Below are 24,208 nucleotides of genomic sequence, written 5' to 3' on the forward strand. Positions count from 1 at the left end.
ACCTGTCTGACTTAATTACACCCTATAACCCACCTCGCACCCTGTGCTCTCAAGATTCTGGACTATTAGTCGTTCCAAGAGTTAAAAAGAAGTCCGCTGGCAACCGAGCCTTTTCCTACCGCTCTACCCTCCTCTGGAATGGTTTATCTCCAGAAGTTAGGGAGGCAAACTCTCTCCATACCTTTAAAACCAGACTAAAGACTTATCTATTCTCTTGAACTTATGCATAATATAATTTTGATTTGACTTTGTTAGACATGTAAAGCCCTTTGAGACTATAAATAGTGATATTGGGCTCTAAATGAACTATTATTATTATTATTATTATTATTATTATTATAAAATTGCTTTAACTGTTAATTAAGGGATAATACCAGATTTGTCAATACTGTTGCAATGAAAATCTCCATATTCTGTGATTGAAAATTTATTTGTAATAGTAACTGTTTGTTACGTTCCCCAGTCCTGGTGGCCGCCTAAATAATAGCAGCTAGGCAGCACTGACAACCCCTTCTGGTGGCGATTATGTTTTTGTTTGTTTTGTTTTGGTATTTTTCTAACCTGTTGATTAGGGGCACCTGAAACCTGTGGGACGAGCCTATTTGTAGATCCTCCTGGCACCGTTCCTGCAAGACGCGCATGGGTGTTCTAGAGGATACCAGTCCATCCCAGCACAACGTGATGGTGTTCCCGCTTCGCTTCCTCAACTCGCTTTGTTAAATTCTTTGTCTAAATGGTTAGGATGATAAAACCCCTAGATTTAGACCTATTATCGTGTGTGTCACCCCTTTATGCTACGAGCTGGTGATCGGCCGTAACACTGTTCTTTTCTCACACAAAACACCTGCAATGCTGCTCTTACAAACATGCCCAAAGTATTGATTATTCAGTAACTGACATACAGCTAGTTAAAATATGGAGACTGAATACATGACCTTTAGGAGAAACATACTTCATAGGTTTTGTGAACCAAAAATCAGTACATAAGGGTATACAGTACATAAGGGTATGCCCTTTTAATCTGGAGCTCTTTGACATCCACAGGAGTAATTACTGCATCATATTCATCAGCATTATGAGACAAAGACAGAGAACCTGAACCAATCTGAACTACAAATAGATAAGCAGGAAAGACAACATTTTTAATCCAGATAAGCCAATTAGTTTGTGAGACTCTGGTTAATAAGCCTATATCATTTACTTGTTTATTTTCTGTATATCTTAAAGAATGGAAAAACATCTCATCTGGTTTTGAACAATCTACAACTGAATTTTATAAATGTATAGATTATATCCTTTTTTTTTTTACTTTGAAAGATGCACTAGGATGTAATCTTTATTTAATTCAGATTACAAAATTGTTAAAAACACTTTAACATTTTAAAAAAAAATATATATTTTTTAATTTTTAAAAATGTTGGTAACACGGTAAGGCAAAAGCACTGATTAAAGTTAATCTCAGTAGTTCAGGTTTATTGAATTTTAAGGGGTGAAAGAAGGCAAAGGTACACTTTGTTTCCATGTAGTGCACAAATGCTACAGAAACCCTTGTATGTGTGGTACATTTGTTTAAGGGTATTTTTGGGGTTCACATTAAGGATTATATCATACAGTTTCATTATATGATGATTTCTTATTACAGTCATATAAATTGCTAAAAACTTTGTCAAGCATATTATATTGGCATAACTACAGATATAGCTATAGACATAGCTATAGACATATAGTTCCATCCAACTGGTTTAAAGGGAAGCTTATGGCTTTCTATACTGTAAGACTAAAAACATGAGAGAAATCTTACATCATAGCTGGACAAAGTTATAGTTAGCTACATGGAGTTGTCAGGGTAGAAAGAGCACATTAAATTAATTGTTTCACAACAGGACAATGTCTTACTTTTAAGTGAATTATCTATTTCAAGCTGTAACTGTAGCAGTAACAAAATTATTAGTTGACAAACATCAGAAAATATTTGGTGTCTTTATCTGGAACAATAGTAGAACCAGGAAACAGTTTATTCCAAATAAATAACTGTAATTCTAAAGATGTTTTGGTAAACTGTTGCCATGTGTGCCAAAACTCAAGAGTGAGAATTCTGCTGGAGGAACTATATTCAGACAAATTACTACTTTTTGAAGACCAACAAACTACACTAATAGGCAGCACAACAAAAAATGAATAAAACATCGATGTCCCAAGGAGGAACATTTCCCCCATTTTCAGAGTTTCAAAGATCATGTTAGTCCTAATTCTGTTTTATAAAAACATTTAGAAACTCTGTTTAGTCTAAACAGGTCTTTAATGGAAGATAGAGCAGAGACAAAGGAAATAAAACCACTCCAGAAGACGTCAGTGTGGTTGGATGTAAATGTTTAGGGCCTCTTGAATGAGGAGCATTCACTCTATTAATCTATGTGTAAATATAATTGAAATATAAGTCTTTACTCAACAGCACTGTAGACATTTCTGTAATTATAGTAATTGTACATTACCTGAAAGTATTGCAGAGTCTCACCTTATCCCTTTCGTCTTGGTTGTTGTGGCTATGTTACTTTTATTCATACTGCAGAGAATCTTTTTGTTTTTGTTGTTTGTAAGTGATGCAATCAGAGGGGTTGAGGGTGTGTGGTTGGGGACGGAGAAGAGTATTTGAGCGAGAGAGAGAGAGCAAAAAAAATTACACATATAGCTGTGCTTTTAGACTGATATAGGCATCCTTCTAAAATTCAATCGCTCTCTCTGCTTTGTCCCCTTGAAGAGCACTGCTCTTGATAAAGATTGGATAGATGCCAGCATCTCTGTTGACATACTCACAATTGTCTTGGTCTGTATGAGGATTAGTGAAAATAAAGGACTTTTGGCAACAAAAGGGAATTTATTTAGTGTAATAGTCATGAGTTAGTGCACCCTTCCCAAAGTTTAAATGCTGGACAATTTACACTTGATACTAAGTACAGTTTTGCATTAGTTGCCCGTGAGGGGGAGGCATGGGATGGGAACATTTGCAAGGCAGTCAGTATTCACTGTAGCCTGGATCTCGCTGAAGAGGGCTCGTTGCCGACTCCCAGTGTTCCCAGCATTCCGTCTCAGTTCTGAGAACCGGCGCAGGATGAGCTGTCTCTCCCTGTCTCGGATCATTCCTCGGAAATACAGCACAGCTGACAGATGCCTTTTACTAGAAATGAAAGAGCAAAACTAAATTCACTCTGTAAGAAGCATTGCTGATAAATGTGCACATCTCTCTCTCTCTCTCTCTCTCTCTCTCTCATATACATATGGCACCATCAAAATTTTTGTGATCAGTGTCTAGTACAGCATAGAAGATTTTCTCATTGTATATGCCATAGATGGAAGAACAATAAAATTTATTGCTATTGCATGCGTAGACATATTTGGAGGAGCTTGTGTATTTCTTATTATAGAAATGACCACGTCACGTTCCTGTCTTGATTTCAGAAATATTTCAACTTGTCACTGATTTTATTGGGATCTTGAAGTGTGGAATTGGAGGAGTACACTCCTCCAATTCCACACTTGGTGGTGGTCTGTATATTTACTATGCAGCTGGACACTACACCAACATCTGACTATAATTTAAGCTTATAGAATTTTCACTTAAAAACTGAATATATCAGTTACTTCACTGGCAGAAATCAGAACAGTTGGGGTAGACTTCATGTAGGATCAGCTTGTAACTACAACAAAGCATGTAATGAAGAAATAAAGAGAAAATAAAAAGAAAGAGGCTGTTTCAGTAGATGTGATGTTCTGACTCTCAGGTATAGGTAATATATCTGTCAGCCACCTGTTGTGGTAATGCTTTGTGCACAGAACTATACCTGAAGTCAGGATAGTCATCAATCAATGGCTGCAAGTTATTCTTAATGTCACTCTTGTTCTTTTGTCCAATGATTTTGCTCAGGTAGTCCCCAACTGGATGGAGCCAGTCTGAGGTAGAATTCTGTAGTAAGAGAGAGACGCGACATTATTAGATTATTATAAAACTGTGTGAGCATGCTTCATGTGTAAATCCAATAAGATGTGTTCTGTGTGTTTGGTCAGCTATTGAAAACTTACAAAAACCTTGCTATCAATGATGAGACATGGTGCAGACTACATGGAGATCCAGATAATGTAGATAATGTATCTCCTAGCTGGAATCCATCACTCCAACATTAAAAGAGGGCATTTTTATTTGGTTTAACAGATTTGACTGCGGCATTCTGGACAACTCAACTGCTCCTCAATAAAGTATCAGTATGGAAAGATGCAAAAAAAAACAATGTGGACTGTAAAGCTTTGTATTATATTGCAATATTACTGCAACATTTTGGAGATACAGTCAGTTAAACTCACTCTTAAATGATTTCCTATTAATTTTCTAATTCACAAAACATACAAACAAAAAAAATGAATTGAATTTATTGCCAAAATGCAGAGCTCCAATGTGGAAAATCATCATAGTAACCTTATTTTCTGCACAGTAATCATAAAATTAAACTTTACAATACAATACACAGACACAACTGTGTCAAAAAAGCCCAGACTGATTTAGCAAACACAATTTCGGTCAGACAACTTCATATTCCTCCATTCTCAAGAGATGGCAGTGTGTTTTACATGGTAATACAGTGTGTATCTTGCACTGAGTTTCAACAACTGCAGCAACACAGGACAATTCTCCTGGATAATGATCATCATCCATAATCATTGTCTACATCAATGTCCCTTTGAAATGCCTTAAGAATGTTGTTGACATGTTAATCGGATTACTAATCTTGCTCAATAGAAATAAGACTACTCTAATAAGCAACAATAGGAACAAAAATATTTTTCAGAAAATGTGAAGTATGCTTTTAAATTAATATCAAATTAATGGTGGGCTCTGAACTACTGCGTAGTTGGTTTCTTAAGTGACTTAAAATGTACAAGTTTTTTTACAAGTTTACTGCAAAGCCTGCATTCTGAAACTAGTCCTATACTTTATAAAATCATCATCAGTTAGCCCTTAAAGAATCTCTGGAGTCTAACCTCGATAACTAGCAGTAAGTTGAATTTACTGTCAGAACAGAATATTTAAACTTTCAGAACAGAACATTTCAGAATATTTGATACGCACCCAAAAACTTATTTGGGAGTGGTCTTTTTGACTAAAACAGCTGTAACGCATGAATGTTTGTAGGATCCTCACCAAATATGGGACACATGTGTCGCTTAATCCTCATATTGGCAATGTTGGATTTAGCCATATTTAGCTTGTGTTAGAATAAGAATTTGATGCATCGGGGAGACGCAGAATGAACTTCAAATAGGTAGGAATACTATTTCCTTTCATTGTCTCATCTGGCTTTTTGATTCTTTATTGTAGCAGCTTGGTCTGGTCTTGCAGTTGCATATTGTTGTCACTATGTTTACACCTTACTGTTCTTATGATGATTCTGTTAAATAAGGGAGTCTGTTTGCTTTGCCAACTTTTACTACACATTTCTTGGGCTATATTCAATATAGTATATAATATTAAAGTATATGGTAGCCTATTATTTTGCTGGCTGCTGTTGATTTTTAGGCCTGTTGGCTGGTCTTTGAAATGCATGCGGCAGTGTAGTCAGAATTTTGTTGTGGTGTTGTATTGGTAACGTGCAGAAAAACCTGAATCAATCTCTCTCTCTCTCGCTCACTCACGCGCTCGCTGAATAGTCGTAAGTGCATGTGGAACCTAAACATTATTAAAGGTAACCTACAACTGGGCGGGTGGTTCTTGTGTGTAGTATGAAATATAATCCTGCCAGCGCCCCTGATAGAAACAAACATAAATATCACACGATCTGGTCAATCTAAACTCAGATAACACTAGGGCATAAATCAGTATTCAAGGCAGATAGAAAATGATCATAAAGAACAGGCTGTAGCCACAGTTTGTCCAAACACATAAGATGCAACCAAAGCAGTCTAAGACTCAACAATGTACCAGTTAACAATGTACCAGTTAACTAAATATCGGTATTTACCATTTCTTTGAAGAGTTCCTTTAGCTGGTCCCACTGTTTACTCAGTTTGTTGGCAGCTCTCTCATTCTTTCTGTTTTTGCATGAGTAGATATTCTTCATTAGCTGAGAAATGTACTCCTTCACCACATGGAAATGCACATCATTTACAAATGTCTAGAGAAACATAAGAAAAGAAAGAATATTGTTCCCAAAGTAAATGAAAGGGTAGTTGTCTTCTTTCCCAGAGCTGTGGAATGCCACTACATTCACTGACTTTAGATGGTGTTTGCTTTTTGCTTTGAATATGCAACAAACATTAAAAGAAGTGATAAAACATAAATTAAGTCACTTTTTTTTAAAACAGGGAGATTGTGTGTGCCCATCTACACTGATGGTCACCTGAGCCTGTTGCTTATCAGCCCAGTCTCTCAAGATCTAACCATCATGTGCCTATACATCTAAGTACAACCCTCACTTTCTTTAGCACTGAAGGAAGATATCAAAAGACTCTCAGCAGTACACAGCAATTATGAGTTTGTACTCTTTTTTTATATAAATTTGAGGAAGCTATACTAACAAGAAAATAAATACTATTTGCTGGACATTTCAACTTTAAAAAAAGGCAAAAGCATATTTACCTTTAACGATCAGAAAATGTCCAACTTTCAGAATACTGTTATGTGATAGAAGTTCTCTTTTGATGATGTTTTAGTGCTGGATGAACAGCTGTTTCTCTGTGAGTGTGGATGATAGCCTTCTTCTAACTCAAAGACAATTGCCCAGCTGACCATCAAGTGCAATATATACAAAGGAGATGCACTACCCCCACTGCTGTTCTGCACAGGCCTGAGCCCTCTTCACCAGATCATCTCTAAAAATAGTTATGGATACATGTTCAAGAGCAGAGCTACCATCAGCCACCTCCTATACTTGGATGACATTAAACTTAGATTTTCAGACTCGCTCCATGTAGCACCCCTAAACACTGAAGCCTCACGCTTGGAAACATCCACCCACTGGACTCCCACTACAGCTGAAACCGGCGAACAATGTCATTTGATGCCGACGAAAGATCCCGAAGAAAACCCGTGGACCGGACTTGGAGCCAAACCAAAAACAATGGCATGCTCAACACCGATCGCCACAACATCATGGTCCAATGTCCAATTTCGCAGGTGAAAGGGAAGACGCTTCAGCTGCCACACGCCACAAGTGGAACTGAGGCTAGAAAATGGGTTTTTTCGGCACTCAATGAGCAAGATAACTCTGCCGCGGTGACTGGACCAGATGGCAATCCCAGACCGACAACCACCAATATGGCTGTTCCTTCTCTGGGTACCTCTCGACTCGAGAGTCGGGATAGGAACAGACCTTCTCCTCGATGCCACTCACCACCTCGTTCAGTGGCGAAGTTCGCACCACCGAGGCAGATTGGCCGAGAGAATCCCCGCCGCACCTTTTCCACTGCCCGAGAGAGGCCTCGCCGCACCTCCACCACAGGCCCTCCCTCCACTCTCGTTATCGGCTCCTCCATGGTGCGGCACCTCAACCTCCCAACGGCCGAGACCCTCTGCTATCCAGGAGCACTTGTCTCACACATCAATTCATCCATCCCATCCATAGTTAAGGATCACCCGACCGCATCTACAGTCATCACCTATATTGGATCTAATGACATCAAACTCCAGCAGACTGAAAAACTGGAGGCAGATTTCAAAACTCTTATAAACACACTACTTGACTCCGGGAAACAATGCATCATCTCTGGTCCTGTTCCGTCAGACTGTTGGAGACATGAACTTCAGCCGCATTCGCCAGCTACACGTCTGGCTAAAGGGCTACTGTAGTGCACTAAATATACCATTTGCGGATAATTTCGTAAGCTTCTGGAAAAGACGTGACTTGTTTGCACGGGATGGATGGCATTTAAATCGTGCCGGAACAAGATTATTAGCCAATAATATCGAACTCGCGCTTCAATCACACAAGGCTGTGAACAATTGACACATGGTGAGTCCGATGCCAATCAGCTGTGAACTCATATCACATGTAACACATAATTTCAATGCTACCAGTTCTAATACAGCATTTAGTACCTTGCTCTTGGCTCGGGCGAACACTGTTTCTACTGTCTCAAAGCACATATTCCCTATTAACTCTGCCATACCTATACCTCTCTGCACAGATGCCTTGCCTTCATCTCTCATTCCATCTATTACTACTGTGCATAGAAAACGTAGGCCTAGGCTTAATGCTGGTTCCAATCACGGTAACCTAACTAATGTTGTAGTAAAACCCTTGATCCATATGAAGCTGGACTTGAATATCTGGACTTGAGTTTTTTAATCAATGATTTTATCTCTGAGAGGAATCTGCATTTTATGTTTCTTGTGGAAACCTGGCAAAAGAATGATGGCGCTGCAACTCTTGTTGAAACTTGTCCTCCTAAATATAAGTTCTTTCAGTCAAATTTTCATCTTTTGAATATCTGGCCGTTGTTCTCAAACCTGAATCAGATATGATTATTTTAACATTATACAGACCACCTAAGCATTCCTCAGTATTTCTTCCTGAATTCTTTGAGCTTATGTCCATCGCTCTTACTAGTTATGACCAACTAATCCTCACTGGAGATATGAATATTCACATTAATAATAGTTCTGGCTCAAAGGCTGTGGAATTTGTGAGTCTCTTAGATAGCCTAGGACGAACACAACATGTTACCGAAGGTGCACATTGACAGGGTAATATTCTTGACTTGGTAATATCACATGGAATAAGCATCAGTAATGTTTTAGTGTCTGACGTTGCTCTCTCTGATCATTACTGTGTACTCTTTGACGTTTTGACGTTCTGTTAAATATGTCTCATAACAAAAAAGAATTCATAATTCTAAAACGGTGCTTAGATACCACCGCAGAATGAATTTTTTCTGAATTTGCAAGCTCTTTTGATCTATGTAATGCACACTGTTCGTTAAATGAAATGGTTGATGCAGTGAGTAGCAACTTAAGAAACGCATTGGACAGCATTGTACCAGTTAAAATGAAAAAGAGATCACGTAACAAAATATCGCCATAGATAAATAACACTGTCCGTGAGCTTAAAAGACTGTGTAGAACAGCAGAAAGGGCATGGAGAAAATCGAAATTAGAGATCTATCATAGCATTCTGAAGGACCACATTTCCACATATAACAATGCCATCCGTACTGAGAGAAAAACCCACTTTTCAAAGATCATTGCAGAGAATCACGGCAACTCTAAGGTACTGTTCAAAACTATCAATAAATTGGTAAATCCCGCTCCAGCTTCCGACATTCTTAGCTTAGCCTCTTCATCAAAATGTGAAGAATTTGCACAATTCTTTAACAAAATAAAAACTATAAGAGCTGGTATTGTCAGGAACTCCAGTAACCCTTATGATCTACCCTGTAATAAGCCGGCAAGTATGAGGAACTTTAGTAGCATCACTGAAGCAGAACTCTGTAAGATTGTAAGACAGAGTAAACCGTCAACTTGCTGTCTTGACCCTGTCCCCACTAAATTCTTAAAAAATGTCTTTAATAGTGTCTCCGCAACTGTTCTAAAAGTAATTAACACATCTCTTGAGACCTGTATATTCCCCAATGCATTTAAAACTGCTGTTGTGAAACTGTTATTGAAGAAACAGAACCTAGACTACAGTGTACTAAATAATTACAGGCCTATTTCCAACTTACCCTTCACGAGCAAAATACTTGAAAAAGTAGTTTTTAATCAGCTAAACCACTTTTTAAATAACAACAATATTTTAGAGAAGTTCCAGTCAGGTTTTAGATCCAATCACATTACAGAGACTGCTCTAACAAAAATAGTCAATAATCTTAGAATCGGTGTTGCTGCAAACAAGGTCTCAGTGCATATTCTCTTAGATTTGAGTGCTGCATTTGACATGATTGACCACAGCATTTTAATCATCTAGAAAACTGGGTTGGTCTCTCTGAATGTGCTCTTAACTGGTTCCGAACATACATTACAGGGATACAATTTTATGTTAGTCTTGGAGATCGTGTATCAAAGAAACATAACATATCTTCTGGTGTTGCACAAGGAAGCTGTCTTGGTCCCCTTCTTTTTTCATTATATATGTTACCACTAAGTAAGATCATCAGAGAACACAATGTTAACTTCCATAGCTATGCTGATGATACACAACTATACATTTCCGTTGAGCCAAATGACATAGATGCATTATACTCCTTGACCACCTGCCTGTCAGCAATCACTCAATGGAGGAGTAATAATTTTTTAAAGTTAAATGAAGACAAGACTGAAATACTATTAGTTGGCCCCAAACCCAGAAGAGACGCACTTTCTACCAGACTAACACACTCAGGTCATCAAAACAAACTGGAAGTCACAAGCCTGGGTGTAATTTTAGACTCAGATTTAAGTTTTAAACCCCACATAAGCAAGGTAACCAAAGCAGACTTCTTCCACCTGAGAAATATTGCCAGAGTATGCCCATTTCTAACTCAACAGGATGCTGAGAAGCTCGAATTTTTTTTATTTCAAGTAGACTGGACTACTGTAATGCTCTTTTTGTTGGTCTTCCAAAGAAGTCAATTGAGAATCTACAGCTAATTCAGAACTCTGCTGCTAGACTTTTAACAAAAACAAAAAAGAGAGAGCATATTACTCCTGTTTTAGCTGCACTGCATTGGCTCCCTGTATCTTTTAGAATTGATTTTAAAGTCTTTCTACTTGTATACAAAGCTCTTAATGGTTTAGCACCCTCTTACATTACCGATATCGCTTTATGTTCCTTCACGAGCCCTTAGGTCCTCTATGGCAGGTCTTTTAAACATTCCAAAAGTCCCCAAAAATAAAATTGGGGAAGCTGCTTTTATCCACTATGCACCTAAACTGTGGAACACCCTACCAAGAAGTATTAGAGAGGCAGGCTCAGTGGACAGTTTTAAACGGCAACTAAAAACATACCTTTTTAGTCCAGCGTACTATAAGCAATTTTCTCATTTGTTTTTCTCTTTTATTGTTTTAATGGTTTTTATTCATTTTATCCATTCCTCATTTTTCAAATTCTTTTTTTATTTCATTTAATCTATTCTTTTAATTATTTTACTCTAAACTGTTTTATTTATTAATTTTGACAATCTCTCCTGTTTTATGTCCCTTGAATTATGTGGTTTATCCTTGCTTTTTTATTGTGTGGTCTATTTACTACCATTTTATTTATTTTATTACTTTTTATTATTATCATTATTATTGTTATTTTCTTTCTGCTGATATGTAAAAGCACTTTGAGCTACATTCTTTGTATGAAAAGTGCTATACAAATAAAGTATTATTATTATTATTCAAAAGGAGAAGTGTGGTTGGATGATAATAAAAAGAAGAAAAATAATCAATACAGAGGGAGTTGAACTACTGCAAGGCCACATAAAAGACATATAGGACAACTGCAAATACCTTAGGATCCTTCAATTACATGATAACCACGAGGCAGAAACTACAAAGATAACAACATCTGAGCACCCCCACAGAGTGAGACTCATCCTGAGGAGCCAGCTAAATGGGAAGAACAAGATCAAAGCCATCAACATATGCTTGGCCAGTCATCAGATACCAAATCACCACTATAAGATGGCAAAAGGAAGAAATGGAGGTTGCCGACATCAAGACCAGAAAACTCCTCACAATGCATGCCACCTAAAGTCCAACATGCAGAGTTGTACACCACTTGGGAGGAAGGAAGGGGGGGCCTAGAAAGAGTATATCCAAGCAATGTGAACTGCTGAGAGAATGGGTCAAACAAATAGGGATGCAGATAACATGAAATTAGAAGAGGTGTTCTAGCAGGTTAAATCTGGATGAGATTAAGAAATTTTACCAATGACTGGAAAGGCAGGACCGAAGGAGGGCACAGATGCACTGATCATGGCAGCAGAAGAACAAATGCCCTGTACAAGATCATTTAAAATGAGGATGCACCAGACTGTGCACAGACTGTGCCCCTGAGACAATCCAGCCCCTAATAGTGGGCTGCAAGATGCAGGCAGGAAAAGCATATGCCAAGAGGCACAAAAGAGAGGTGGGGATTATTTACAGGAATATCTGCAAGGCAGATGGGTTGGACACTCCCAAGTTTAAATGTGGGGCACCACAGAGAGTGGCGGAAAACAACAGAGCTGAGGTCCCGTGGGACTTCCAGATCTAGACGGATATACACGTTATGGCTACCAACCAGACACAGTGATAATAGCTAAGGATTAGAAAATAGTGATAGTGGCAATAGATGTGGCAATCCCAAGTGATGTTAACATCAAAAAGATAAATGTAAGAAGCTGGTGAAATACCAAGCATTGTAAATGTAAATCTCTTTGATTGCACACACACACTGTGAACAGTGAGCAGTGAATTTGTCCTCTGCATTTAACCCATCAAACACACCAGTAGTGAACACACACACCAGACGCAGGAGCAGTGAGCAGCATTCCTTGCGCCCGGAGAGCATTAGGGTTAAGTGCCTTGCTCAAGGGCACACAGCCATGGATGTTGGTTGGAGGAACTAGAGAGAATGTGGAAGCTGAAAACCAAGGTAATCCCATTGGTCATAGGAACACTCAGGGCTGTGACCCCTAAGCCGGAAGAATACCTCCCACAGATCACAGGACTGTCAACATAAATTCCAGTCCAGAGGAACACAATCTTAGGAACAGAAAAATTATAAAACCCAGGGTTAAGCAGCTATGCAACTTGTGTCTCCTCATTCTCCTGCGTTTATGTGAGTAAGTGCATGTCTAATACGGGACAAGGACTTAGTGCAGACTCATTATGTACCTGTACATGTGGTGGTCTGAGGTGTTCACACTGGTTAGAGAGAGTCACTATTTCCTTCACCAGCTGCATGAAGTCCTCATCATTGGAGAGCCATTTCCTTGTCATCATCCGTCTAAGGAAGGGCTGAAAAGATGGCAAAGATATTAATTTCACTCTTTAGTCACTGCACACCCAATCTCATTTTAAATGTATAACTGGTAATTTAAATATATCATAAAAATGCCTTTTTCTTTTGACAGCAGGAGTGACCATGGGTGCTGAAACAAAAGTGATTAGTTATTTACTTTAACACAAAGTCTGACAAAATGACAATTATTCTGTGTTGTTCTGGAATTTATTTACCTACGTTAAGCAGGAGAAGCTATTTTTGATTGCTTTCATGAACTTTTAAACATTTATGACATTTTTGAATTTCTCACAACCCAGGATAACAACTTCTGTAGAACAATACCCTGAGTATGTTTTGTATCATACTCTTCTGGCTGCTTGTTTATCAAGCACTTGGTCTAAGCACAGGAGAAGATTGGTAATTATTACAACAACCCTCTTTCACCCAAAGCCCTACACAGTACCACAACCTAAACACAAGGAGAGAACCAACAACTTAAATGGAAATAATGAGATATCCACTAAAAACAAATACACAAACAAACCACAACAACAACAACAACAAACAAACAAACGAACAAACAAACACATAAATAATTTAAATAAATACGGGGCAATCATTGGAAATGTGGCAATGTAACCATGAACACTGGGTTGAATTAATAGATTCTGGGGCTAGGAGATTACTTCTACTACAAGAAGATGAAGAACAACAACAAAAAAAAGGACTAGATGGACCAGGAGAGGGCCTGTAGACCCATATAAAACCTTCAACTGAGAAGATTCTTTTTAATATGATAAAAAATAAAATGCAAACTATTTCTATCCCATAATCTAAAAATATCATTCTGATTGGTCTAGCAATGGAAGGGTCCGTATAAGAGTAATTAGTAGTCTTATATGCAATTAGTAATTAGAAAATTAGAAGTGCAATGATCTGTAGTTACGCTAAATGCCAAATCACTAAAACATTAGTCTCCATGTGATATCATAAACTAAACTTGACTACATTTAGGTTAAATTATACATATTTATTCAAACTACAACTTTATATCTGTCTACACTGAAAGGCATAGCTTCTGTATTATACTCTAACAATGCTGAAAAAGAAAGGTTCATCTTCTGTGTACAAATCAGAGGTGCTTCTCCTTCAAATAGTTGCACTATTATTTTAACAATTTTTGACCATAATAATATGATTAATTTTACTGTATAACTAATAAAATAATTTGTACACATTACACATATGTCAGAAGGGTGAATATATGTTAAACAGTCCACATTATATTTGTGGGAAGCGCCAGTGACAGAGGAGATTGGCTCCTCACCTTGATATTTGACATAAAGTTCTCCAGCAGAGCTTGGTTCAGTCTACTGATGAGTTTATCCACCTCCTTGCAAAGCTGGTCCACCTCAGCTTGGCTGCTCTCGCTGTAGCTCTGTGTATGCTCTCTGGTGGATGAACAACATTTTTTGTTTATATGAGAAAAAGAATAATTTAATAACCATTTTAAAGAAGCTGGGATAGAGTGATTGGCAGCACTGTTTTTTAATAAGTAGAAATAAAGTTGCAGTTAAAGCTTCAAAAGCTGTAAAACTCTAAACAAACTCTTTCAGAAATAACCAGTGTGACGGATTAGGCAAAAGGGAAGTGATTTATTAATAGCAAATCACCGTATAAGAAGAGGGAAGGAGGGCGGGTGATTGGATGATTGTGACTGAGAGGAGAAAATGGCGGAGAAGTGAAGACCCAGTTTGTGTGAATGGCTCAGCGTTTTGGCTTACGAGAGTTGCGAGAACAGTGTCGTTTCGTTTAAGTTTTTGAGTAAGTGCGCTGGAGTCGAAATAACTTAGTGGATAGGTGAACGGGAGATACGGACGGTCCGTTTTGAGCAGACAGAGAGTGGAGACGGAATCGGCCACGTTTGGGGCGCTACTCCATTAGGTTTTCCCTGCTACTTCAGGACCCAAGTCAGCACCTCCCTGCCAACCAGAGACGCCTTGACGGCCTCCACGACTTACGAGGGAAGTTCAGGTGACATTTAGACAAGTCATTTGATTGAATGTTAAGCAAACTCTTGGAGAAGGAATTGCGTACGTTTAATAGCCATAACGCAGTGTGGACAGCTCGTTGTTTGAAAGGACCGCTGTTTTTTGTTTGCCACATGGTCCGAGAGCGTTACCACCTCTAACTGAACTGAATTCCAGAACTGAAAAGGACTCTCTTCACTAATTACAGCACGACGTTCGGACTCACGCAGTATTGAGGTTTTAAGATTGTTCTGATTTATTGTATACAACCTTTCAGTCTGTGTGGAGGATTGACGAACATGCACTGGGATCGCAGGGCTAGTTAAAATGTCTTTGAATTGTTAGTTTTACAATCGTTTGCATACTGGGAAACAGGGTTATTGATGCCTGAGATAAGTTGAAGTTTAAAGGGGGAATGTTCACCTGGGAGACGAAACAAACATGCTGACATTTCTGATGTACCAGTATTGGGGTGTGTAATTGACGTTTTTTTGTTGTTCTATTTTGAACCAGTTGAGCATTCTAGAGTGTTTTTTTGGTGTTAGTTTATTTTCCTGAATGAAGTTGTGATTTGTGATCTTGAGTTAAGTTGAAACTGGACCTCTATTTTTCATTTATTTTCTTTTTGTATGTTTCCAACAACCTGGTGTTGAGGCCAAATAGAAAATTACATTTATGGTTGAAAACGAGGGGAATTATAACTAGGCCTATTGATGTAAATAAATTTAATACTGCGTTACAGCCCATTCTGGCAGTGGAAGAGTGAGTTTGCTATCTTAATAGTAAGAGAGAGAGACTAACTTCTCTGGAGCAGGGGCGTCTCCCTCTGACTGCAGGGTGTTTTAGCGAGGGGAGTACTGGGTAAGTTACATTCAGACACACACACCACCTTTTGCACTTGACCCAGACTACACACTTCAGGTTAACACCGTGACTCAGACAAATCCTGGAGCCCCAGCTATTCCACTCATCCCGTTTGGCAGGGCAGAGCTCGAGGCGAATTGGTGTGGGGAGGCAGGGGTGCAGATCCTTTTGCACTCCATCCATCCAGAGAGTTTAGGTAATTGTTACCCTTACTAGGCAGACGTAGTCCCATCTGTTACACCAGCTAGTATTCAATGTGTTTATTCAGTCAGGCATCAATGCCAACAATTAACAAACAATGCAGGGACACAGAAATGCTCCTTTTGTCTTGTTTGCTATGAAAACCACTGTAATAGCAGAGTTGGTATCAATATACGTAGACTGTCATGCTCACATGAGTCAGGATGCTGTCTTTTGGGTCCTACAACAGGTACTCTTCAATACTTCCACATCACACTAGAGTAATTATTTTTTTAATAATTCTTTGAATAATTTCTGATGGGATCCTTCCCTAGTATGACTGAATAACAATGAAGATAAACAAACGTTATAAGCTCTATTTCAATATATAGGCCTAAAATAGTCTTACTGCTAATGATGTCATTCTTTTAAGTTTTCAGTTTGCTCATCTAGGACATAGCACATGTTCAAAAATTCAACACTGATTCAAGTTGAAAATCAGCGCGATCAGACAAATGACTGATGGGCGAGTTTAAGAAATTTGTCTGTTATACTGTAGCGCCATCTAGTCACTAACCTGTGTATGGGTAGCCAGGCCCGTAGACCATACTACCCATAATTCCCTGCTTGACCCCATCGGTAATTTGAACCCATCTTCTCAGCTTTCACTTTACTGGTATTGGATACTGCAATGGAGCCAGATACCAAACACAGTGATGATGCAATTTTCGTCATAAAACCGCGGAAAAATCCAAACTTTCTCTCTCTCCAGCTCTTCAATTCTCCAACTCTCTAGCAGCAGCTCGCTGGCAGCGGGGCTCTAGCGGGTGTTCCTGCCTGCATAGAGAGACTCCGTTACTCCCTGGCATTGGATCTCTTGGGCGAGCAATCCTACCTGGAGAAAGAGACACTGTTTCTCTGCCGAAGAAAAGGACAAGGAAACAACGAAGCGAGATATTTGTACAGCCAAAGTTTTAATGCACTTTCTCTCGCGCACTTGTAACTTTAACTGCAACCGGCTGATTTCACTGTAACGCACACAGTATTCGACGGAATAAAAGGGCGACCGGATCCCTTTTTATTTCTTAAAACATCGACGAACTAAATCAAGAACCCTTCAAGATCATCTGACAAGCGACCGAGCCCCGAAGGTCTTCAAGCAACGAGGAAAAGAACTTCTCCCTGGACCTGCGAATCGCACTGCTCATCAGGCCACCTAAGATGCATCTTCGGTCGCCATGCAATGAGCTATTCAAAGTAAGGCTGGCATCTGTGCGCACTTTAGTCTTAAGGTTATATTCTGTTAACGTGAAGGAAGTGTTGTTATTTGAATTCTTTGACGATTTAAGTGTATACACTGTATTTCATGTACAATGCGGTTGATAGCCACCTGTTATTTTCTTTTGGTTACAACTTATGAAGGATAGACCTTGCATGCTTTCTTTCTCTCTCTAACTCCTTTTTTTCTGATTGCACACCTCTGACATTGGGATTGCAGCGTGACTTAAGGGTTGGGTAGAGTTGTTGAGTTTAGGGCCTACTTGCTTGAGACTAGCTCTCAAGTTAGAGATTCTTTGTTCCTCTCACACACGCCCTTCTTGTTGCCCATCCCCAGTCGTTGGTGCCTAGCACACATGCTTGCGCACTACATCCTCATACCACACATACCTCTTGCCTGTGCGCCTGCGCACAGCCTCTCTCCTCCTTCTCTTTTCCGTGCGCCTGCGCACAGCCTCTCTCCCTCGCTCCTCCCTCTCTCCTCAGTGTGCAGCTGGGCACACACCCACATACACGCATGTGCGCGCTCTCTCTCTCTCTCTCTCTCTCTCTCTCTCTCTCTCTCTCTCTCTCTCTCTCTCTCTCTCTCTCTCTCTCTCTCTCTCACTCACACACACTCACGCATCTCTGCTCTAACACTCATTCAGTCCTGAATACTTGTACATAGACTCATCACCATTATATTACCATTTACGCCTTGATCATTCTATTTGCTGTTGATTATTGATTGTACCATATCAGTATTAGTTTGCCAAGTAGTATTGATTTATGTCCTTGACATAAAACTTTCAGGGATCATTTCTACAGTTTCTGACTAGGAAATGAGTTTTGAAAGTGTTGCGTCTCCCCAGCCACGGTGACAAGGCGCGGCATGCCCTTCTGAGCGCGAATCGGGTGCAATTCGAGGCTGTTTGTCCTTGTTTAGCATCATTGATGACCGTTCTGCTCGTCCCAGCCGGCGGGCAGAGGAAGAGTGTGCGATCAGAGTTTGCCCGCATCCAGTTCAAGACACTGGTGCTGGCCTACCTGGCCACAAGAGGCTCTGCCCCATCATACCTTCAGTCTCTTATAACTCCATACACCCCAACTAGGACCCTCCGCTCCACGTCCTCCGGACAACTGATGGTCCCCTCACTTCGGGAACCCGGCAGCCGCTCCTCCCGACCACGCCTCTTCTCTGCCATTGCCCCGAGGTGGTGGAACGACCTCCCCCATGCAGTCAAGACTGCGGAATCTCTTACCATCTTCCGCAGGAAACTGAAAACCCACCTTTTTAGAACACACCTGTCCCCCAATGCCTAACCTCCCTTTCCTAGGGGGGGGAAAAAAAAAACAAAACAAAAAAAAAAAAAACCTTTGTCTTGTATTTGTGTTTGTAAAAGTATTCCAGGGGCGCAATGCGAAGGCGCAATTTGACGCTCAGTCTTATTATGATCTCTGTTGAAGGTATTAGAAATCCGACTGATGCACCAATTGTAAGTCGCTCTGGTAAAAAGCATCTGCCAAATAACTAAATTGTAAATAGTATCTTTGAAATAAACTGTTGTCCTGTCTGTTTCTGCCGCAGTATTCACTGAATGCCAACCTCTGCCATCAAAGTACTCCCAATTACCTTCATCAACCTGGTTGTTCATGAGTGTTATGGATTTAGTGGCGTAATTGTAATACATTAGTACTGCAATGCTCTCTAAGACTGTAGCATAGTGTTACAGCTAGCTTATTTCATTAATCTTAGTTGTTTAATTATAAAATATTGAACACCCAAATTAATGGTTAATAAATTATGAGACTGATTTTTATGAGACTGATTTATTAATCCTATTTTTCCATCCTATTTTCCATTTTTTGGTGCCCCTGTGTTAGGATTGCAATTGTTCCTATACCTGCAAGTTTTTGGGTGCTGGCTGTATAATACCATGTATACCAAATTTGTTTACAGGGTCATTTCATGTCATTTGAAATGGAGGCATCCACCACACCATCTCAGAATTGGTTGATAATCGTTTGTCTTGAAGAATACACTCTGACATGGCATATCCCAAAATTTTAGCTTCCTACTCTAAAAACTTTTCTGTTTAGAATTTATTTAGTACTCATAAAAACTGCCTTTATAGTAAGCATTTTTTTCAGTCAAGGACATTTTTGTGAACTTTAGAGCTTAGTGACCTGGCCACAAATACCACCAGAGATCTGGAATTTGGAATGCAGATTCAAAATTTCCAGTAGATTCCAAATCTGTAATTTGTTTTATGCTGGATGGAATGGTTGAATAGAGGCCCTGTTGGAGAAATGGAGGAAGGCCTCTGAATGTTGAAACCAACGGAAGAGGGCCTCGGTATACCGAAAAAGGGAAAATGCAAGGTCAGCAAAATATGAAGGCAATATGAAAAGGGTAAAATCTAGGTCATAGTGACAGGGAAGCATAAGTAATGGCCAGAATGTAGTTGCTTCAGTGTCCGCCTTGCATGGACTAGCCCTATCGCTTGATAGATAACACCTGCATTACGGGTAGAGTATCTGAGGTGAGATGGGGACATGGTTGAGCATCCAAGGTAAGATGAGAACGTGGTTGAATATTATTTTTTATCTAACCAAAAAAGGAAAACTTAAGAAATAGTGGTGTATGGAACTATGAATTCTGGGAAAATCCGGGGAAAATTCTGGAAGTGAGGAGGTTGGACCATGCAAAAATGGATGATGTAATGGGTGTTACCATACGACCGTGTTATGTGCTTATTGGATACATAGGTTTAGCATATTGACAAAATTTTAGATATGAGTAAATGATTTTCTGTATTAGATTCAGTCACTCCCTGGGACCTGACTTAGTTTGTTGTATTCTGCTCACTACTAAATGCAATAAATTTACACTGCATCGGACTCCTGAAGACTTTAACTGCTTTTTGAAACTTAGAATTCATTTTAAACTCAGCATATGAAATACGGCATTTAGTGTGGAGTAGGGACTCGGTCGTATCTGGCCCTGACCTGGGAGTCTCTCCCACAGCCCAAATATGGTTACAAAAATTTGTCTGAACCATAGTGAGAGGTATAAAGAGTCAGGAAATTAAAAGTGTGCAGAGCTGATTTTTCACAGTTTTGCACACATTTATGGACACTAAGAATAAACAGCATCTGGAAAGACTGAAGATGTCCAATGTCCAAGATGTCCAATTTACTTGAAATTTTCAGGGAACATTTTAGGTATATCAGAGGCATTATATACAAAATTTCAAGTATGTGTTCCTTCTGGAATGGATTTTATGAGCTACAGATTTATTGTCACTCCTGAATTCATTTTCGTTTGTTTAATTCAATTGAACTCGGTTTATTCCAGCACTCGTTAACTTCTTTTTATGTTAATTCAGTAAGTGGTGTAATAATGAGTAAGAAAAACCATTGTTTGATGCTGATGTCACTGGAAATGTCACTTTCCTAAACCTGACATAAGCCGTTCCACTTGTGTGATCATAAAAAGGACTGCACTAAATGACCAGTGTCACTTGAACAAGATCTACGGCAGAAATCAAGGCTTCACATTCATCTTGTTTAGATCTACCAGATTGTTCCTTTGGTTCAATCTTGAATGTCATAAAACATAATACACCAGAGGGAAACAGTATATCAGAAAATTCTCTGAGATAACAGAAGACGAGTAGTCCCTGATATTGTGGAGGAGTAAACTCAGGACACAATGTCATGATACTGCCAACTTTGAAATATGTTTCCATCAAGAGACATTTTCTGGTAAAATATCCATCCCAAAAAGTCAAGTGCTCCTGTCCTTTTTAGTGTCCTTTTTATCTGCACAATGTTAGCATTAAAGGATCACTGACCATTCATGTGGAATATGCTGAACAGCTTGAAAATACTACGAGCAAATGTGATACCAGGACAAAAATTGTGCCCATGTGTCAAAAAGGTTGGCATATATACATGTACCACAGAATCCACAGAAGAAAGCTTGGAAGAGGAGTTTGTAACATATGAGGAAAGATCTTGCTGAATCTACAGAAACACAAGGTATTGCATCTGTTAAGGTGCATGATGTGAGGCTCAAGGACTGGGTGTCCTATGCAATGAGAAAAGTTAAGACTGCTAAAAAAGTCTTGCCGAGGGAAAATAGTGAGAACTTTGGATGTAGCTCCTGATGAAATAGTGACACCTGATGTTGTAACAGACTCACCCTGTGCCAGATGTCCAGACCTGGACTTGGTCATCAGTGACCTCAACCCATTAAGGCTGGATGCAACATTTACGTGATCCCTTTAAGACCGTGTGCAACGTTTGCCTTCGTCTCCCTTTAGAGTCAGATGCAATGTGAGCGTGTTTTAGATGATGTTGTCATTTTCAAGACCTGTGACTGATTAAATGCATCTGATTTGCTGAAATACACGTGGGGAAGGCGAAATCACTGTTTTCGTTTGTTTATTTTTCAGCGCAAAATGCTTTGCTTGTTTTCCTGAGCGAGGGGAGCGCATCAATGTCTCTCCCCTCGCTCAGGTCGTAAGCCATTGTCACTGTCTGAAGCGCAACTTTAGAAATGTATTTGCAGTCCAAATGGAGACTAAGGGGCTAAGACGGACTAAAAATAAACAAAGCATTTCACCTTCCTCACATGTATTTCAGCGAATCATGATGCAATTCTTCGGTCACAGGTCTTGAAAATGATATCATCTAAAATGCGCTCACATCACATCCGGCTCTAAAGGTAGAGGCATGCAAACATCGCAGACGGTTTTAAAGGGATCATGCAAATGTTGCATCTAGCCTTAATGGGTTAAATAAAAATTTGCTGTTTCTTGCAAAAGTGAGAAGATGAAAATTGTTGTACCAGACAGTTCATCAGCTGAAAAACTTCTGAGGACTTTCAAGTATCAAAATACCTAGCAAAGAAAGCTCAGGATCTGAAAAGAGTGCCTGGAATTCTATCAGAACGCATGGCATCTGGAGGTGAGAAGTTGTCATGGTTTTTCAGAGCTCTCTCTACCATAGTTTTTTGGTGTATAACTATTTTGTTTTCTACAACATGCGCTACAGCTACAGTCGGAATACGCTCATGAGGGAGTTAATGCCAATTGTTTCTCCTCCGTCCCTTTTGAGTTAATCAAGGAAAATTTGTGATTGCATACTCCACACAGACAACTGGACAGGCTGTCCAGCGTACAAGCAAAAGGTGCGGTGCTACAGGGGTCGCCGAGCCGGTGCCCTCCTCAAGTGGAACACCACTCCCGGCCATTTGCAGGTCAAACGTGCGCTCTCTCTGTAATAAAATGGATGCCAATCTACTTTTACAGACCAATAAAGATTTTGCAAGGAGCTCTGCATTATTCTTCTGTGAAACCTGGCTGCACAAGGACATCTCTGATAATGCTGTGGATTTACCCGGATATCAACTTATCACAGTTGACCGCAACATAGCGGCATGTGGAAAATCAAAGGGAGGAGGTATGTGTTTCTACATCAATAACAACTGGTGCTCAGATGTAGACAAAACGCATTGCTCGAGTATCCTACAATCAGTTTTTATCAAGTGCAAACCTTACTACACCCCAAGAGAATTCTCGTCCATTATTCTTGTGGGTGTTTACATGCCCCAGCAAGCCCCTGTTTGAGAAGCATAACACTTGCCGGCTGAGCAAATTTCCTCAGTGGAAAATTCCCGACCAACCTCGGTAGTTCTTGTCATGGGTGATATAAACTTGTGTAGTCTCTCACAAGAACTGCCGAGCTACAATCAGCTGATGACATATGCCAAGTGCAACGATAATATACTGGATCACTTTTATTCCATCAAACGTGTGTACTGCTCCTTCCCCCGCGCAACCCTTGGACACTCAGATCACTGCATAATACAGATGGTTCCTATATACAGACAGCAACTGAAGAGGGCTCATGAAGAAAGCCTTGAAGACAGAATGTCTGCTGCTCGATTTGTCCCTGCAAGTAAGAATGAAGTCCCGATATTCTGGTTGTCTGAAGCAGAGGCAGATCTCAGGCCCACCCAGATTGACAGCTGGCCCACCCATTCACTCATTCACTCAGTCAGTATCTAAGCCACTTATCCTAATTAGGGTCACGGGGGGTGCTGGAGTCTATCCCAGCCCTCATAGGGCGAAAGGTGGGAAAACACCCTGGTCAAGTCACCAGTCCATTGCAGGGCAGACACACAGACAAACACACTCACACACACATTCATACCTAGGGGCAATTTTTTTACAATTTTTTTAAAGTTTAATTTTCACTAATTATCTTGAATGTGAATTGTTTTGTCTTGGGAATCAACAGAATTATGTATCAATAATAATAATGTTCAGAACTTCCTCTTGTACATTTGACTGACAGTACATTATAGGCAGTACGTTATGCCATGTTAACCTTAACTCGTGCCAATAGTTCTGTGTGAGTTTCGTGCATAGCAGTCGCTTGGCAATCTTTAAAAATGGCTAAACAGCTATCATTAACCCATTTAAAAAAAAAACAAAAAAAAACAAACACATCTGGACAATGAAAAAAGTTTGGACCAGGCCTTGTCCAAAGAGGAATCACAGGATCGTCGTGAGACATTTGCCTGGCCCTGGGAACGAAGGAGAAATGGCCACAGCCTCAACGACATCCCGATCCTGTGAGCGTCATGCTAGTCTGCATGCTAACGTGAGCGTGCATGCTACACTCCTGAAGGGACCATCACTGCCACCAGCTTTTGAAGAGCTAACCATTACACCTTCAGATTTGTCAGCCATGGGGGAACCAGCCACTCAGCTAAAGCTATTAACATTACCAACTACTTTAATAGATGGGAAATTGTGCTCCTTCAATGGCAAGTAGTATAGTAAAGCAAGAGATTCCATTTTTTGTAAAGTGTGTAGACATTTCCCTGAGACGCACACTGAGTCTACTTTTATAAGAGATGGTTAC

At 39.7% G+C, this 24,208-nt stretch overlaps 1 protein-coding gene and 1 non-coding gene across 3 annotated transcripts in view; one reads left to right on the forward strand and one right to left on the reverse strand.

Annotated features, from left to right (window-relative positions):
* Nucleotides 1–2,274: 2,274 nt before the first annotated feature.
* Nucleotides 2,275–24,208, reverse strand: part of exoc3l4 (exocyst complex component 3-like 4) — a 55,880-nt gene continuing 33,946 nt past the window's right edge. For both annotated transcript variants that reach the window (XM_030770489.1, XM_030770488.1), the window contains exons 10-14: nucleotides 14,266–14,389; nucleotides 12,830–12,952; nucleotides 6,009–6,161; nucleotides 3,840–3,961; nucleotides 2,275–3,175 (exon numbers count right to left, since the gene is read on the reverse strand). In XM_030770489.1, coding sequence (XP_030626349.1) covers nucleotides 2,965–3,175; nucleotides 3,840–3,961; nucleotides 6,009–6,161; nucleotides 12,830–12,952; nucleotides 14,266–14,389 — 733 coding nt within the window. In that variant the 3' untranslated portion in view covers nucleotides 2,275–2,964. The remainder of the gene's footprint in view (nucleotides 3,176–3,839; nucleotides 3,962–6,008; nucleotides 6,162–12,829; nucleotides 12,953–14,265; nucleotides 14,390–24,208) is intronic.
* Nucleotides 18,067–18,278, forward strand: LOC115811011 (small nucleolar RNA U3). The gene has a single exon (XR_004025272.1). It is a non-coding gene; the product is annotated as a small nucleolar RNA U3 (small nucleolar RNA).

The sequence above is a fragment of the Chanos chanos genome, chromosome 4 (assembly GCF_902362185.1).
Source record: "Chanos chanos chromosome 4, fChaCha1.1, whole genome shotgun sequence".
NCBI lineage: Eukaryota > Metazoa > Chordata > Actinopteri > Gonorynchiformes > Chanidae > Chanos > Chanos chanos.